This window comes from Tachysurus vachellii, chromosome 5, assembly GCF_030014155.1.
Source record: "Tachysurus vachellii isolate PV-2020 chromosome 5, HZAU_Pvac_v1, whole genome shotgun sequence".
Taxonomy (NCBI): domain Eukaryota; kingdom Metazoa; phylum Chordata; class Actinopteri; order Siluriformes; family Bagridae; genus Tachysurus; species Tachysurus vachellii.
In genome coordinates, this window is record NC_083464.1 from 11,776,555 (window position 1) to 11,795,313 (window position 18,759).

General features: G+C 37.3%; 1 protein-coding gene across 4 annotated transcripts; it reads left to right on the plus strand.

The window, feature by feature from the left end:
* The first annotated feature begins 369 nt into the window (after positions 1 to 369).
* On the plus strand, positions 370 to 18,369 carry plekho1b (pleckstrin homology domain containing, family O member 1b). Of its 4 annotated transcripts, none has more exons than XM_060869789.1 (7): positions 370 to 1,135; positions 1,332 to 1,478; positions 10,538 to 10,678; positions 12,152 to 12,256; positions 12,745 to 12,825; positions 13,215 to 13,316; positions 13,458 to 18,369. In XM_060869789.1, exons 1-7 carry the CDS (start codon positions 1,127 to 1,129, stop codon positions 14,070 to 14,072), a joined length of 1,200 nt encoding a protein of 399 aa, XP_060725772.1. In that variant the 5' UTR covers positions 370 to 1,126; the 3' UTR covers positions 14,073 to 18,369. The 4 variants fall into 4 exon arrangements, with proteins under 4 accessions (XP_060725772.1, XP_060725771.1, XP_060725770.1 ...); XM_060869788.1 differs by having other exon boundaries at positions 371 to 1,141; XM_060869787.1 differs by having other exon boundaries at positions 371 to 762.
* Positions 18,370 to 18,759: the final 390 nt, after the last annotated feature.

Consider the following 18,759-nt stretch of genomic DNA (forward strand, 5'->3'; position numbering starts at 1 on the left):
CTACAACAAACTACAAACCAGTTGATAGAAGTGGAATTGAGCTGAAACCCTCATGATCATGCACAGAAGGTGCTGTCAGCCTGTAAATCACAGTCAAGATGTAAACTCAATATCTTACACTGGATCAATCTGAGCACTTGTTCTGACCTGTTCAGAGTCCATGATGTTAATCACTAGTGAGAACAAAGCAAAGCATCACTTCAGATTGATGAGTCTTGGTTAAAGCAACGATATAATCAGTACTGGTTAACTATTAAAAGGTATCTTACTGTGTTCTATCTAGGCCTTCACAATTTTTTTAGTTGAAAATGTTGTGTGCAGTTTCCTCCTCCTCCAGAGTGATCATGGCGCTGTGATGAACACAGGAGGCGTTGTGGAGCATCAAGCAGGAGCAGCACAGCGGCAACTTCTTCAAAACCATACAAGTGTGAGAACACACTTCTAACGGGCGGAGGAGAGCGATGGCAGCGCGGATGTGCGTGCAACCAGAAAGCTGATTTCTATTGTTGGGAATGCGCGAAATGCGTAAAAGGCAAACGCAAAGCCCATCACAGTACACGTGAAGCGCTGCGCCTGGGAGAGACGAGGCGGAGTGAAGAGACACGACCCTGTAGTTAGTTTCCCACATCGTCTTCCATTTCTCTTCCAGACTGGACTTACATCGGAAAGCAAAAATAAAAATACAGATAAGAGTAAAGAAACGGGATTAATCAGAGGGAACTCGAAGGTCTCACGATGAAGAAGAACAATTCAGAGAATCGGGTACGAGCTCCAAAAGAGTGGGCGCTATTGTCACTGTGGCTTTAACTAACGCGCGCCTTTGTGTTTTAACACTTTGTCTCTGGATACATTTGGGGAAACACACATGCTGATGCTCGATCTGCTCGGTTATGCGCCATTATAGCGTTTATTTGTACGTGTTGGCTGCTGGACTACATCATTAATACTCATTTGTTATTGCAAACCTGATATTTTCCATCAAAGCTTTTACCCACTTTCCATCATTTGCTCGTTTTTGTTGTGAATTAGTGGACTACATAAAGTAAAGAACCGTTTTGTGCTTGTGGAAAGTTCAGCACTGAGTCAAGCTCGCAGTTGGTGTTGCACAAAGAATGGGACGATCTCCATGACAAAGGCAATGGTAGTGTGTTGTGTGTGTGTGTTGTATGTGTGTGTGTATGTGTACCCCTTAACCTATGCAAATTTGTGATGTATTCTACCCACAGGAGCAGTACTCAGGGATGTAGCCTAATTTCTTAGTGTTTTGTTTGTGTGTGTGTGTGTGTGTGTGTGTGTGTGTGTGTGTGTGTGTGTGTGTGTGTTTTTTGAAGGCTTTGCAGGACACCAGCCAGCAGCCTGCTCAACCCGACAAAGTGGGATGGATTCGCAAGTACTGTGGCAAAGGCCTTTTCAGGGAGATCTGGAAAAACAGATATGTGGTGCTGAAAGGAGACAAGCTGTACATCTCAGAGAAAGAGGTGAGTTTATTTAAAAAAGAAATATATATAATCAGTATTATAGGTAAAAGTGATGCTGCCCACACAAGAGTTACAATACTGTCTCATGAACAGTATAAATATCATAGACAAATATCATAAGTATATATTATAAGTTGGGGTCAAATCTATTTTTACCACAGTGCTGTTGAATGCTTTATTCTGATTGGTCAGAGGTTGTAGATTCATTTTCATAATACATAAACACAGATCACACAGTTCCAGCTGCAAATGTTATATCAATGTGATTGTTTTAATAATGAGACATTTTATACGAGTTTAAACGACGACTCACATGATGGACGTTCGACATAAATACATTTAAAAATATGACTGTTTATAGCTGTTATAATAAGTGATAAGAGGAACAGGAACTTATTTTTTGGATGTTCTATAACGGTAAATATGAATGAAAATGAGTATGTTATGTCACTCTTTAATCAAAGAAAAAATTTATTTATTGGCAAATTGTTGTGACACAAGGGGAATAAAGCACTTTGCCTTTACCAATAAGTAACAGAAGGTAACACTTGAATGTTTTGTGCATATTTGTTCAAATGCACTTTATACAAATAATAGAAGCTGAGCTGAAATAGTTTTTCATTAAGCTAGCAGAAAACCTTTGTACTTATATAGCATAGCGTCTACTCACAAATACAACATAAGCAAACACTAAAATATGTGATTACATATACAACATAAAACCCAAACATAGTTTACATTGTAAACACTTTTGCCATACTTGTCTGACAGTTGTAATTTTAAGGTTTACATTTTGTTAAACAGTGCACCAATTGGTTAAACAGTGCTTGAAATCTGGGTCCCTTTTTTTGTTTAAAGTAAGTTCATTGTTGATGCAGTAGATGTGAAGACATAAGTTTATCACTCTTTAGTAACTTTGCTGATAATAATTGTGTTGGGTTAAATGCAGGGTAGCATTGTTTGGTCTGATATTTGCCAGTGTTTCCTGTTGCAATCCTGCACAAGCACAGGCTCCTAGTGGTCAGCAGTCATCTGCCTTACACCTGGTCTGAGGGTTGTTAAGGAGCTGTCAATTGTTTGTTACAAAATTGGTTTCCTTTGCAGTCTTTTCATTCCCTCTGCATTTTCCAAGTGCACCTGTTTTGCTTTGCTGTGCAAGCAAGCAAGCAACTGTCCTCCCCTGATGTGAAAGACAACATTGTCTATGGGAAAATGTAATGAGCTGAGCAGAGTTAGCCAGCTAACCTCGTGACCCTATCCTAATTAGGTGTCTTTAATGAAATATGCAATCTGCTTTTTTAAAACAACAAATTGCTTTACTTGTTTTATTGTTAAATAAAATTGTTGAAATGATGCATAACTTCCTACATCTTTCACAAATTTTATTTAACAATTAAATTATACTTACTTTTTTCAAACTGAGATATTTGGGTCAAGTATCAGAATGTACAGAAGGTTGTCTAATGCTAAGGTGAATTTGTGTCTAGACACAACCTTTTATGGTGACATGAATAGGTGACAGTTTCAGTTTTGTAATGACCAGAGCTTATTCATACCGGCTATTTCCAAAGTAAACATTAGAGAACTCAGAATTACAAGTGTAATTGTAAAGTTATCTGAAAATGGTTTTCTTTACATAGAGATACAGTATAAGTGACTTTTATGACATGAACTCACAACAGCAAAAGACCCAAAGTTGAGAGAAACATTCACACAGCTAATGCATTTAACTACCTAAACCACAGTTCACCCTGCTGCTTTCGTTTAATCATTCAAAACAGGAAGTTCACAAAAATACCCACAAATGTACACTGTTAGAACTGTCTCCCTATTATATTTTGTCTAGTTTTGATTATAATAGTTGTCAACACAGTCGTCAAACCCTGATCATTAGGTATTAGTAGTATATATTACATATAAATGATAACAACTGTTTCAGATATGTAGAATCATAATCCTAAAAATGGTAAAGTTTATGTAATGCTATTGCATGCTTCAACATTAAAGGCTGCATTAATAGTAATTATGTATTTGCTGCATATGGTCACTTGTTCATGCAAGGAAAATAGTAGAGGGATTTGCTGGAAAACAGGAGGCAGTTGGCCTGGCTGAAGGATTTAAGAGGCTTTCAACATTACTTTAACACCTTGATCCAATTGTGACACTACCTTGGTCAGAATTTAACAGGAAACAAAGTTGCTGTCAAACATTTGTCTTATATATAACTTTGTTTCCTGATATCTTACCAGTACTTCTGACCAATATTGAAAAAAAATAGGTAATATTCTTCCATTGGATAATTACTGCACTGATTAATATGATTTTAACCCTAACTGATGTAGCAATTAGCCTTCATTTCCTAAACAACCCCGCTAGCTGGAGCAATAGAAAAAGGTGTGGTCTGATGAGTTTCTCTGCAACTCTGGACGCATATATATATACTGTAACTCCTCTCATCTTGTCTCAGTAAATGTAGATGTTGATGTTTATTGTAATATATCTTTTGCCCTGAAGGCTTTAACATGCTCCTGTAAGTATGGCCAATATAAATAGACCATTATTCATCTTGCTTTTTCCCACTAAGGGAAGGGAAGGGAAGATGGAACAAACTTGAGTCATGCTCATGCAGAAAACTGTTTGCTGTGCTCAGCATCGGATCAAACAATGCCGAGCCAGCATATGGCCTGTGGCTACAGGGAGGAATGACCCTTTTAGTGCTTAACACACTGATGTTTCATCATGCTGGTGACTGTTTTCTGCAGCTGTCTAGACAGATGCCATTAATCAAGCAGCTTCTGTTGCTTTAGTGTCATTTTCATTAAGTGAAGGACAAATGAGCAACATTTTCATGAGGACCCCCAAAAAGGGATAGTTGGTAAATTGCTCTTTAATCCCAAGAGACATCTGGAAGTATATGAGGGAGTCACAGATAACCTGGTGTTTAGACTTACAAAGTGACAGTTTAGTTGACAGATGATTGTGTTAATCTGTTTCTACCAAAATGTGTTAAGAATCATTAAATCTGATAGAATGACTGATAGTCTGTGGGTCAGTGTAAATGAGACAATATCCATTATTACATTTTAGATGGGTGTGGGAACAAACATGACCTCAGTACCGGAGTGTCTCTGTGCAGGGGATCAGATGTCCTGCATGTAATGATGTCTCCTTAGTGGGACAGCTGTCTGGACACAGACGTGGGAGACTTGGGTGCTTGGTCTCTCCACTCTATCTGACTAAGCAGTGTTTCTTCCTGTTGTCAGTGGTTTAATGCTGTCTTGAATGCCCTTCTCACAGTTACTTAGTTTTTGGTTTGGTATCAGCATGATCATCACACATGCACAGGTCTAAAATAGTAACCAGTATAGTGGTTGTATTTCTGATGAAATGATGTATGTGTGCTAAGTTTATACACACGCGGTCATAGGAGGGTGTTGTTCTTTTTTCCTATTTTCATCAGAACACTAACGGTAATACACATAAATAACACATTTTGCTATGGCCAAGAAAAGCTTTAAAGATATCAAAATCTATTTTATATGTAAAGCTCTTAACAGCATTCTTGATAAAGCCTGGCATAATTTTTGTATCTAGCAACACGAGGAGCTTTACCTTTTTCTTTTTTTCCCTCCAAGTTACCTAGTTTGCCAAGCTACTCATTAAAACAAACTATGTTTTCAGGGAATGATTTAGTTAAATGAAAACTGCGTTTTTTTTTATTAATTTATTGTTTCAGAATAAACATTTATACACTGGTATTATCCTACTATTTACACTAGTCTTAGAAACAAATTTAAACCCTTCATTAGCCTTCATCATAATATCTATAAGGCAATGAAAATTATATTTGCTGTAGTGTTCAGTTTATTGACTGGTCGTGTTTGATGAAGTGTGAGAAATCTATTTTTGTAATATGTGCTTAAAGCCATTGAGTGTTAATGATCTCGCTTACCTCTCTCTGCCAAACTTAGATATAGAAGAAGTCTACCCAGTCCCTGCAGTTCCACACCCTCTATACAATTTTTTCTGAAGAGTCTCTCTCCTTCTAAAAATTCAGACACAGCAGTGGAATCATGATTTAATATTATGATCCAGAAAGTATTTGTGTGGGTGCAAGCTTTTATTCTATTCAGGCTGTTACACTACACTGATTCCTGATTAAGAAGCTCAGTAACATCTAAACTGATTTCATTTGTAGAACTGCCTTAATGTGTCCCGTAGCTGCTTAAAAAGTTTTCATCCACACCAATGCTACATCCAAGCACTTGTAGTGAATCTTGGGCAGACGTCTATGTGTTGTTTTTTGTTGAGCCAACTTTGAAGAGTACATTATAAGATGGCAGATTTGGAGGATAGCAATTTTGGGAGGATAACAAATAATCTAGTAAAGCCCAATAAATAGCAGTCAATCAGAAGAAAAACACACAACTCGCAACAACTGGCTCTGTGTATCTCTCAAATATCTCAATCTTTTCCTTTTTAAGTCTTTTCTGTCATTGCTTCCACTAGCTACACCAATATCTTTACAATAATCTATCACTATGTCTGAAAAGACTCTGAACTTTATTCAGTTCAAACTGTAAAGTTCACTATGAGTATTCTGCATTTTCTAAGCCAGTGGTTTTTTTATCATTGCATATTTGAAGTGTAGCCAGGAAGTCAATAATTTTTGAATTTAGTTACACTGATGAAAATCACAACCCACCATGATCAAAGATATATGTATTGTTGAGTGCTCGGTGGAATTTGTTTAACAGTTAGAGATCCCTGACTAGATTTATTGATTAGAATGCATCCTACTGGAACATAATGCATTGTGGGATATCATGGATACACTGGATATTATGCGTTGTTTTTCCAGACATGATTAGAAAAATGGTAACTCAATTAACTTAATATTTTAGTTATCTTTATAAAAAATTCAAAGTTAGTCCAAGAGTATTTATTAAACTCATGATGAAAAGGAACAGACAGCAAAAACAAAAACAAAAAAAAAGTTTTGGTTCCTGAATGTCCAGTTCCTTATCCAAATAAGGTTTGCTTCTTGTAGGTTTTAAAGGTCTCTGTTCTGCTTTTGAAATGTATTTCCACATTTTCACTTCCACTTTGTTATATACTGGTATTATGTTTTCTGTGCATTTGACCAAAAGATTGTGACAAAAGTACAAAGTATTAGAAGATCTGAATGATGTATGTTGTGGTAACCACAAAATTCCATAGCAGATGGTGTGATGGACAAAAGCAAGTGACTCAGAACGAAAAAATAAATTCTGATGTCCAGTATTATAGTTATGAGAGGTGACAAACTTTTTAGTCATTGATTCTCAGAGAGTGATTTTAGCTACAACCCAATTACTATTTCAGTTTGTAAGTAAAGATTTACTAGTGAATTTCCTCCGGAATCGATCAATCTGCAGCTGGAAATGTTTTTACTGAGTTGTTTGTGAGTCCTTACAATAAAAGCAAGTAGCCAGACTGATGTAATAGTCTGTGATATTTACAACAGTCAGTTAAATTCCCAATATATTAAAATTCATAGTCCCATGAATAAATCAACAACAACTGTATGAATGAATCCTGACCTACTGTTAAATTTTAATGCATTTCCTATAATAGCAGCTTGGCTTCAAGGCAAATGAGAGCTTTCTACTAATGTGCCTGGTTAACATTTCTATAGTAACATTTTTAACACAGGGGATGCTCCTCATAAATTGATTAAACAGCTAGAATTTCCAGTTTTCAAACACAGGAAAGTTTTCAGGGTAGAAGGCTTTGTAGTTCATCTACAAGTGTGTATACATATTCCGCAACAGACACGTCTAACTATAAACAATTATTAAAAAATAATATATGTAATTTTTTATTAATCAATATTGTTAGAGTTGGCATATTGATGTGGTATAAGTGGGTTAAAGCATATTGGTGCCTCCTATTAGTGGAAATTAATAAACTTTGGGCCTCCATTTCACATTGGGTTGCATCACACCACCCTATCATTGATTATTTTCCTATAACAGCACACCCTGTCCTTTTTTTACGTTCATTTTATAATTTACAGTGTAGCATTTTTAAAGAGGGTTTTATGAGATACTATGTGACAGCAACAACTGTGCAAATGTAATGTAACATCTTTTAAACAACAAACCTGCCTTGAGCGTCTGGTAGTTCAGCAAAACAGATCAATCACCCTTTAAATATATCTCGTAAACCATTTAAGTAATGTGCACACATGAAAGTATGTATGTATAGTTGAAAGTAATGCTACTAATTCTATACTAATGTCATACCATCATTTCAGTATACTGTCACAATTGTTTAACTAAATTAGCATTTGTCGGAAGACAGTTCAGTTTTGATTAAAGGAATCATCTTAAGACTGTATATCTTTCTGTAAAGTTTAGTGCACAGAAATGACATAGAAAGATTTGGTTCAGTGGACATATGAGGCATAGAAAAATAAGGGTGGATTTTGCAGATGAAAGATTTGCTGATGAGTGGGTTGAGTGCTAGTGCGTGGGTTTTGAGAATTATTCCAGGAATATGAGATGAGTAGCTTCACAGTGAAAAGTGTGAGAGGACTTGTTGATTACAGTGCAGTGGTACACAACATTTGGAAGTAGCTCTGAATAAGAATAACTGCCACATGACTAAATGTAAGTGTAAATAAGGTCAGTTTTAAAGACAGTGATGAGTTGCTGCATGTTTGATAATATGTCCAAACATATTGCTGTACACTGCTGCCACCAGGGTCTACTATAACTGATTCCTAGACATTTTTATTTATTTTTGGAATGGTGCTTGGAATATACACTGATCAGCCATAAGAGTAAAACCTCCTGCCTAATATTGTGTAGTTCTCTTTGTGCCTCTGAAGGTGTGCTGTGGTATCACCAAGACCTTAACCATCCTTCTGTAAGTTGTCATTTTGTTCTTTGTTCAGCACATCTCAAAGATGCTTTATTAGTTTAAGAATTTAAAGGCCATTTCAACACTTTGAACTCTTTGTCATGTTGCTCATGACCATTCCTGAACAGTTTGCAGTGCAGCAGGGTACATTATTTTGCTGAAAGAGGCCAATGCAATTAGGGAATATTATTGAGATGAAGGAATATACTTGGTCAGTAAGTATATACTTGGTCCACATAAATGCCAGGACCCAAGGTTTCCCAGCAGAACATTGCACAGAGCGTCACAAACGATGTTAAGGAAAACACGTTTAATCAGACCACGCCTTTCTTTCCATTGCTTCATAGTGCAGTTCTGTTGCTCATGTGGCTATTTTAGGTACTTTCAGTTTTGGACAGTGGTCAGCATGTGCAATCTGACCAGTCTGCAGCTACATATTCTCATACACAGCTAGATGTGCTGCACTGTGTGTTCTGACACCTTTCTATTATCACTGGCATTAACATTTAGTAGTTAGTGCTACTGTAGTTCTTCTGAGGAATTGAACGAGGCAAGCTAGCCTTTGGTCTACATTTGGTATGTATTAACCACTGCATACCAGAAACACCACACAAGAGCTGTTGTTTTGGAGATGCCATCAAGTCGCTCAGTCCTTATGCTTGTCTTTTTTCCTGCTTCCAACACATTAAGAACTGGTTAAGAACATTAACTTTAAGAACTGGCTGTTGATTTGTAATCAACAGTAATATATCCCAACTCTTAACAGATTCATTGTAACAAGAAAATCAATATTATTCGCTTCAAATGTCAGTGGTATAAAATCTTTGGCTGACTGGTGTATATGTAAGGTGTCCTTGAAGCCATGAATGCAATGGATGACATAACATTGAGCATCATTATTCTCATGTCTTGACACCAGTAGGTTAGATGATTCTGGAAAAAAATGTCCAGAAAAGTGCACAAACTGTCCCTGAAAGACTTTTTACACTTAGCACTTGCAATTTTCAAGCTAATAAGTGTCAGTTTTCATATGGTTTAAACAGTGAAACTGCTTAGGCTTTGAAAACAAACAGAGTCCAATTTCAGCATCTGACCGACTGTCACAAGCAGCTTTGCGTCTAAGCTGACTGATAATCGTCCCTGTCTCGATGACCAGAGCTGAGGGTGATAAGCTGCAGGCTGTATAAATATTGCAAATGCAGCTTTGTCCTTAGATTGCCTTTTGGCAAGTTGATTATATCTAAGTAGTGTCATTTGCACTGTAACTGTTGCCAAGGACTTAAACTGCCACAGTGCTGGCCCAGTGTGGTCCATTTAAATTAGGCCCATGTATCTTGTCCATTCATCTATTCTCTACACTACTTATCCTACTGGGAATCTGGGAACCTGAGTCTGTCCTAGAGAACAAGGCAGTTTACACCCTGGAAAGGATGCCTGTTTATTGCAAGACACAATCACACACACACACACAAAAACACTCACACACACACACGCACACACGCGCACACACACACACACACACACACACACACACACACACACACACACACACACACTTTTGTAGTATTTGGTAAAACCACATTTTGGTTCTGTGAAAAAACTTTCAACATGAAACCAATCAGTACAAGGATGTGTCTCTAGCCACTTGTCTATCATGCTTCCTGTCAAATCTTGCCCTAGCATTCAGGTGTTCAGGGCATGACATTGAAGTGTTGACTGAGGGCATGCATTGAATTTGTTTAAAGTTTGAGTTTCAAAACAGCTATTGATGGATGACAAGTTAAGCAAGCACCGAAGAATATTATGCTGTGGGTTTTTGCTTGTATTGTTTGGATTCAAGTAATAGATTTTGGAATTTCTTTTCCCAATTTTACCATAAAGAGGCCAATTAAACAGATAAAAAGGTTTTGTTCAGAGCAAGTAAATTTGGCTAAAATATCTTAAGGAAAACACAGTAGGACTTTCATTTCAGTTTGGCACAGGATTTTAAACCTCCCACCCCTTTTACACTAGCCAAGATTCAGCTGTAATCCTCCTCAGTCTAAAGGTCAGGACTCCTTAGGATTCCAACATTATTATCATTCAAATATGGGAAAATTAGCAGTAAAAAGAAGGAAAGGGTAGATTGTATTTAAATCTATGGCTCTTCTTAGGTGAAGGATGAGAAGAAATTTCAGGATGTGGTGGACCTTACAGACTATGAGAGGTCTGAGGAGCTTCGGAAGGCCAAGAGTCGGACCAAGAAAAATCACAGCAAGTTTACTCTGCTGTGCACCCGCCAACCAGGCAACACAGTGAGTAATGCAGTCTCTTGGCTAATGGTCAGAATGGACCTGTGATCAAAACAAAACGAAAAAGAAAGCTCAGTGCAAACTACAGCATCTAAATATTTTGTAGACATAGTGACACTTCAATTCTCAGTTTCAATTCTACTGAAAAAGTAGCTAATTTAAAAAAAATTAATCTGATAAGTAATGAGTGATCGACAACAAAAAAAGAAGTGATACACAATCTTTGTCAACATCTTGTACTATTAGATTTCAGTAAGAAAGCTAATCACCTTTTTGTCCTCAGTCATCCTGTTTATGTGACACCCTTAAAACAAAAACACATCTCATGCCAGTGATTACCGCAAAAATGCTATCCCCAAACATCAACAGTTATTTTACCTGAACTGGTCACATGCTCAGCATTAAGACCGATTTAGTGAAATCCGGCACTGGAGCAGGTGGTTAATCCCAAGAGGTACGAGTGGAATAAGTCAGCAGCACATGCCACCACGTGGCTAAAGTTTACCACTGCTTTATAATGGCATGCTGTAATACATGGCACAGGCTGTGGAGGAAATGACCAATACTGCTGATGTTCTCTTTCTATGCCAAGTTGCAGATCATAAGACAATACTGGCTGTGCACATTTCTGTTGTAGGCGTAAAGGTAAAGACCGATTCCTTTGGCGTTGCAAAACTGCTTAGACAGCAATAAAATACATATGCTTATATAGTATACCTTTGAGGCTATTCTCTGGAAATTGACAGCACTGAGAAATGCACAGCTGAAGCAGTGTATTTTGTGTGGACTGCTGCAGTCTCCAGAGCTTTGCATTTAGAATATTTAGTTTTGCATCATGTTATTATAGCCTTTTGCTCAGTTTTTTTGCGTGTGTAGCATGAAGTTTGAACTACATGGCTCTATAGGCCCTGTTTTTTTGTGGGTGGAAGCAGAAATTGCAGTATAATGTCAGCATAGTGCTAAATTAGTTGAGTATAGGCCAGTTGTTTCCTGTTTATACTCAGTTGAAATTTGTGTGTTTAAAAATACACACACTTTTACATCAGATGTTGTAGGTGGATTTTGGTTAAAAAATGTTCTTGTTTGGAGTGGAATTTACCACACATTATAAAAAAAAATCCACCTGTCTACTGTATAACTGCAAAACTATCTTTAGCATATAAAAACAAAGAACACAGTTATGGTTAGAACATGTCACATAAAAAAGTAAAAAGTACACACCCTACAGGAAATCTAAATGTATTTTAATTGGATATTAGTTAACTCATTCTTCTAACTCATTTTTGAAAATGTATTTCTTCTGACCTGTGAATAAACAACGCAGTAATCGTATACTTTATTGCTGCACTTGCTTGTTGACCATAATAATAGATTTTATGAGATAAAAGGTTTAAGATGGTGCAAAATGCAAAATGAAAGATATAAAATATAATGTTTCTAGTGTACATTTATCATCAGTGTTTGTATGTCCCCTAGGTTCCAAATCTGGTTTTCCTGGCTGTCAGTCCCGAGGAAAAAGAGTCATGGATCAATGCCTTAAACATTGCCATCACCAGGGGCAAAAATCGCATTCTGGACGAGGTGAATTTAACATGCAAGCACAAACACGCGCACAAATATCTGTCTCTCTCCTTCCTTTGATGTTCATTTTCTAAAGATGTTCAGAAAGCAGTAAAGAGTACAAACACACATTGTTATCCTCATGTCCCTTATTTTCTAATGGGGCCATTTAAATTTTCAGGTATGTCAATAGTATATTGTATTATAACTGCAATGAGCTAAAAGATGCAACAGCTAAATATACCAGTTGTATTTATTATATAACTTTTTCTTTTTTTACCTCTGACTCAAAATGGCATTTTAGAGTTGCATTTTTTCCCCAGCTAAACTGTGCATTTCTCAGATTGAGTAGCAGTGACTACACCTATTATATGATGTACTGAGCAGTCAAATGGCTGTGACAGTGCTTCCACTGAAATAATCTTGAGTTAAGGGAACATTCATAGTTGAGTCTTCGTTGTTTGCTGAGTGAAGAGCATCTCCTGACTGGCATGAAAACTTTCCACTAGAGCCGACTTGCTACTAGCTCTTCTCATACACTCAACAGGAGAGGAAAGGATGGAGAGGATGGAGTCAGCACACAAAGCCAGGTCTGCTGTGAACAGATTGTCCCTGTAATCTAGGAATTAAACCTCAGAGACTGCAGTTTCACACATGACTGCCTTTACACTAGAGCTGTATGGGCTTAACATAACACCTCTTCTTATACTGTTCTTTGGCATGTTTATTGCAGTCATGAAATGTTTTAAACTGGGATTATTATGTGGAACAGCAAAGATGTGTTTAAAAGAGTTATTGAATATATGTATGAATTTATTTTAGTATTTAGCATACAATATGTAAATACATGCAAAATAAATTGTAATATCAAATTATATTGTGGGTTATTAGAGGTCAAATCAGGGATATTTGTACTTAATGCCAATACATGTGACTGATCTATTCTAATCTTTGTATGTCCCTTTGGCTAACCTTTCAGGTTACAGTGGAAGGTGAAAGCTGTTTGGTTCATCCCACGCGAGACCGAGCCAAAATCCCACACACACGCCGTCTTCCCACCCGTGGGCACCTTTTGGCTGTGGTGAGATGTCCATATCTTAACCCTAGAGCTACATAACTAGCTGTTATGTGCAACACATTCTCTTAAACATTTTTCAATAGAACTCGCTATTATGTGCATTTGTTTTATTATTTTTTTCTGTTGTTTTATCATATTTTTCAGGCCTCAACATCTACATCAGATGGTATGCTGACCCTTGACCTCATTCAGGAAGAAGATACTGAGATACAGGACCAGAACAAATCTGCAAACTCCAGAGTGGACACAAGTAAACTTCTACCTTTGGATTATGAAGCTACAGTCAAATCTCAGAGCCTGCCACGCAAAAGTGAAAGCTCTTGGACCTGGTGTGAGAGCCAAGCACAAACCCCCAGGGCTGGAAAGAAGTTCAGATCCGCGGACAAGAACCGCTGCGCCTCCATGGATGAGATCCTCTCTCACACAGATGCTAAGAGATCAATCCCACACTGCTCAGCCTCAGCCCCCGCACACTCCATCTGCCAGCTACAGGAGCTCATCTCGTTAAAACTGGATAGAACTCAGGAGCTGCTGTGTGAGGCGCGGGGTCACAGCCAGGTTTGTGGTGCGAATTCTGCCCCTGGCAAGGAAGTGGAACGCCTGCTGGAGGAGGCAGCAAGTGCCTGGGGACAGGCTAGGGATGTGCTGGAGGAGGTGAAGGAAATCAGAGTGCTGTGCAGACAGCTGGAGGAGGTCTCCTGCCCTAGTGACAAGCTGAAGAGCCCACAACAAAATCAATACAGGAAGAGCATGATGTGACGATGTGGAATAAGGTGATGCAGTGAGACCTGACGATACAGCTAATGGACATCAAAATGAACAAAAACTGGAGACTAATCCGTTTTTGTTTTGGACAGTAATGGCTCTTATTTGTCAGGCTACATACCTTCAGCATTGTCCCTGCTTGTCAGAAGTCTTTTTAAACTTTAAGGAGTGTTTAAATATACATTCACTCTTCTGTCTTCTGCAGCCATCTACAATGGTTTTTATATTACAAAACCCTTAGCAGTCTCACCCTGGAACATCTGAAATAATAACAATTATAGCACATAAAAGAAATCAGTGAGATACTTTATTTATTTTGCAGAAATGGTTTGGTTGTGATGCCACACTATGCCTAAATTTTGTGAATTTCCTCAAAGGACTCACAACAGATTTCTTCCTAATGACATTACACGGCAGTTAGCATGTGCGTAAATGTTTAAACGGTACATGCAGACTTTGGTCCTGTTTTACTACAGCTGATACTATGTAAAAAGATTTCCAAAGCCAGAAACAAAACATTTGCCATAATCCAGTCACTGAAGATGTTACAGCAAGTGCATGTTGTAGCCATTGTGAAATTCTGTCTGCTATACAAACTCCTGATTTGTTCCTCTTTTCTCAGTGGCAGTGGCAGTATGGAGCCACTCATATATACTCAGTGGCGACTTGAATAGAGACACATGAACACATGATCAGACTATCATGTGCCATGATCTAGGTGAGCTTCAGTCAATATGCACATCAAATGTTAGAATGATGGAAAGAAATCTGATTTCTTTGACTTGAGATTTTGGCAGAGCTTTTGGGACCAAAATGGCTAGTTTGAGTATATTAGAAACTGCTGATATTCTGGAATTTTCCCATAACAATGTTTAGTTTTTACCAGAATAGTGCGAAAAATAACAAACATTCATTTTTTTGGGCAGAAATACCTTGCTGATGAGTGAGGTCATAGAAAAATTGCCAGATTGGTTTAAATTGACACGATGGCCATAAAAACGTAAATAAGAATAAAACAAAATTAAAATTATGACCTGGATGCAGTTGGGCTCCAACAGAAAAGGAATCGCTGAACAGTTAAAGACTGGAAAAAGTCCAAGTGATGTTTTTGTGATACTGGGTTGTCCAGTTTCATCGAGTCTTTTGCCTACTGTAGGTTCAGATTCTTATTCTTAGCCAACAAATGTTATAGCCTATCCTAGAGACTGTTAAGTGTAAAAATCCCAAGACATCATCAGTTTCTGTAGTACTCAAATCAGTCCGTATAACTGGTAAAGTCACACAATTGCATGAATGAGCAGGTGTAGTTTTGCTTCTATTATAGTGGCTGGTGAGTATATATCAGTCCATAATATAAGGATCAGGCGGACAGACATTTGTTGCTGCTTTGTTATGTTGGATTTTTTGAGCTGCACTTAAAACCAATATAGCATAGGTCAGGGTATTTTGGAGTATTTTGGGGTACTTTAGCTCTAACTCTGCTGTCAGGGAGCCCTTTATGAAGAATATTAATATGAAAGAGCAAAGCGTCCCAGGCAGTGGAGCTACTGAGAAAACTGTGTACATCACAAACCTGCCACGATGTGAATGTTTTATTTTTCTACTTAATACACTGGAACAGTTCTGGTTCATTGAGGATGGAAGTCTTCAAGGCTCTGGACGTTATAGAGCTATGCAAGACTTTGCTGCTTCTCTAATGTTTTCCTAATAACACACAGCACATGTGGTCTATTATATACGTACAGGACATCAATATGTACACAGAATAATGCAGAAGAGATGCAGCCAATGGCAGTGTCGGTCATGGAGAAGAGGCTTACTCCGTCTGTGCATAAGAAAGGTGATGTTGAATTTTATAGTGTTTGCTTGGTACTTTTGTGTACTTTCTCTGCAAACTGTCTTTCAATGTAGGTGGACTCAAACTCAAATAAGCCATGCGTAGATATATAACCAGAAGTACAGATAAACTCTGGTGCCAGTGTTGCTGAAGGTTGTGAAAGGCGGATGAGACAGAACAGCCATTAGATCTGTGATTCAGTGTTTGTGGGGGCTTGAAAGCTTAAAGGAAATGGATAATCTCAAATTTGCACTATTGAATGCTGTAAAAGTAAAGTGAAACTGGCAAGCTGTCTTTTTTACCCCTATGGCACTGAGCGACAATCTAACAGTAGCTAGCTCACAGTCAGATAAATAAAATGTTGGTTCAATGATTAAAAAAAAAAAAAAATCAAATGCTGCCTTAGTGAACCTTCCAAGGGCACATACATTTTGCATGTCAGTTTTAAAAACATTTTTTGTTTAACATTAATGAAATTTCACCTTCAAGTTGCCTGAACCAATGAGTGGTGAGATGTGTAGTGGCACAGAGGCCTTTACATTAGACCAGGGGTGTTCAGTCTTCTCCAAAAATGGGCTGGTGTGGGTATTTATTCCCACAAAGTGGAAGCCATACCTGAATGTCTAGTAAAAGCCAAGTTCAGTTGAAACAGGTGGAATCAGGTGTGGCTCCTGCTTGAAGATCAGACACCCCTGCATTACACCTAATTTGCTACAGATAGAAAACTATGCAATATTGCATACAAGCCTGAAATAAACAGGTTTCAAGACTTACTGGTGATGTAAAGTGTGGTACTGTAACAGACCAAAGGGTATGTGCTGCCAGTAACTAACGTCTTGTTTTACAGTTTGTAGCTCATTAACGTGTTTGCACAATGTAGGTATGATTTAAATCTGTTCTGTTATTTAGGCCTGATTACAAACAGTGTTATTTTTTTTGTACATTTTATTGTAAAATGCTTTTTTTTTGTAGAGTCAGTAAAATATTCTAGAATTTTTTTTGACTTAATGCTTAAATGGATGAAAAGCTCACATCACATTGTTTGACTCTGAGGCACCATGATGTGTTGTGGAAAAGCTTTTAGCATTTAAAAAATTGTAACAAAGCACAGTATGTTTTTAATTCTTCCCCTGCATTTTTTTGTCTCTGTAATATATCCAAATATAATCCAACTAATTTCTTGTCAATTCTGGAAAGATGCAGTAATGTATGTAACTCATCTGAATAGGTTACACCAGTGGATTTACCACAATTTGTCCACTAAGTTATAAGTGGAAGTTAATTTCCCACACATCTACCAGACACTGAGACACATTGCTTCATTTGGCTGTAAACAAAATGGAACACAAATGTGAAGATCTAAATTATTTAACATTGTACAGGCTGCAGACAGGATGGGGCCACAGATAAATAATTTATACATTTATATTGAGTATAATAATATTATCCTCTGTTTACTTTAGTAATAGCACTGCAAGGAATTCAGTCTGATTCATCTAGTCTTTTCAATGCTAACATTACAGTAAACCATACGACATTAAACCTATTTCTAGACATGCTTTACTAATCTGAAGCATAAAATAGTCTGTTTTTTTTTTTTGGTAGATACCAGTAATATTAAGCAGTTATTTCTATAAAGAAGCAAATGGTCTGCCAACAGAACAAAAACATTGTTTAAAACAAGTGAGTTAAAGCATCTAAAATCAGTCTGAACTATCTCATTTTTGATTTATAATAATTTCATAATAAGAAATAAATTCACAATATCACTTACTATGATATTATTTTATAGTGTAACCATATAACAATTAAGTTTTTCTTATATTCAAATCTTTCCTGTAAGCCATATAATCCACCAATTGTAACAGCTTTTCTTGATTTTTGGAATGCTTTATTTTCATTTCATTTTATTACAGAATGAATGAATATATGTCTGTGGGCTGAGTTCTGTGGTCCCAGGAGAGGTGGACCACATGAAAACATACTTGTTCAACTCTGGCTCTGCTGAAATGTTCTAGAACAAATTTTAAGAGGGTTATGTTTATAGACTGTGAGTGTAGAGCAGTAAGTGATGGTGCAGGGGGTTTGAATGTTTAATCATGTCTATACTCTGGACTGTCTCTGAATCGCTGGTTGATGTCACACTGTTGCTGAGATGCCATGCAGTCACAGACTGCTGGAAATACCTCGGAAATGCAGCTACGTACCTCAAATACCTTAATAATTTCAGTTGTTATGCTTAGTGTTTTGTAAAATTGATGGCGTATCCCCTCAAGTCTTCTTAGCTACGTGCTTTAGGTATAGCATAGCTGGATACATGTGATTGTGTGTGAATATATAATTGTAGGTGTTGCACTTAATTTTTTTATGCTCAGGATTGGCAAATCTCTGATATACTTGAGACAGACCACTTGTGCAATTAAAAACCATTCGAACTCCATAACCACATCAAAATACTGTCTGTTTCTTCATTGATAGCAATAGCAACAATATTATGCACTCGCAGGAAAAAAAATGTTCTCCAGGATTCTTGGAACTGTTACATATTTCTTAACGTTACAGTCTTAGGTTGCTAGGTAGAACTTTTAAAGGTTTCCTCCGAGAACTGATTTTTTTTCCTAAGAGTGCAGATTTATGCCAAAGACACACAACAGTCCACTCTTCTTCTAGAACTGTTTTTAATTTCTATTAAGCAAGGTAGGTAAACGTATAATTTATAACTTGTAACTGTATGAAGATGAACTGTAACACAGTGTAAAATGGCCAAACAGACATGTCATGTGCTGTGCAAGGACACTGGGTCTCAAATATACTGGATAAATCCTTTTTTTTTTTTTTTTTCTT

Excerpts from the sequence above, each read along its gene's own strand:
- plekho1b (XM_060869787.1), top strand. The coding sequence starts at position 736 with ATGAAGAAGAACAATTCAGAGAATCGG. Across the intron at positions 763-1,331 it reads AGAACAATTCAGAGAATCGG|GCTTTGCAGGACACCAGCCA; the intron begins GTACGAGCTCCA and ends TGTTTTTTGAAG. Across the intron at positions 10,679-12,151 it reads CCCGCCAACCAGGCAACACA|GTTCCAAATCTGGTTTTCCT; the intron begins GTGAGTAATGCA and ends TATGTCCCCTAG.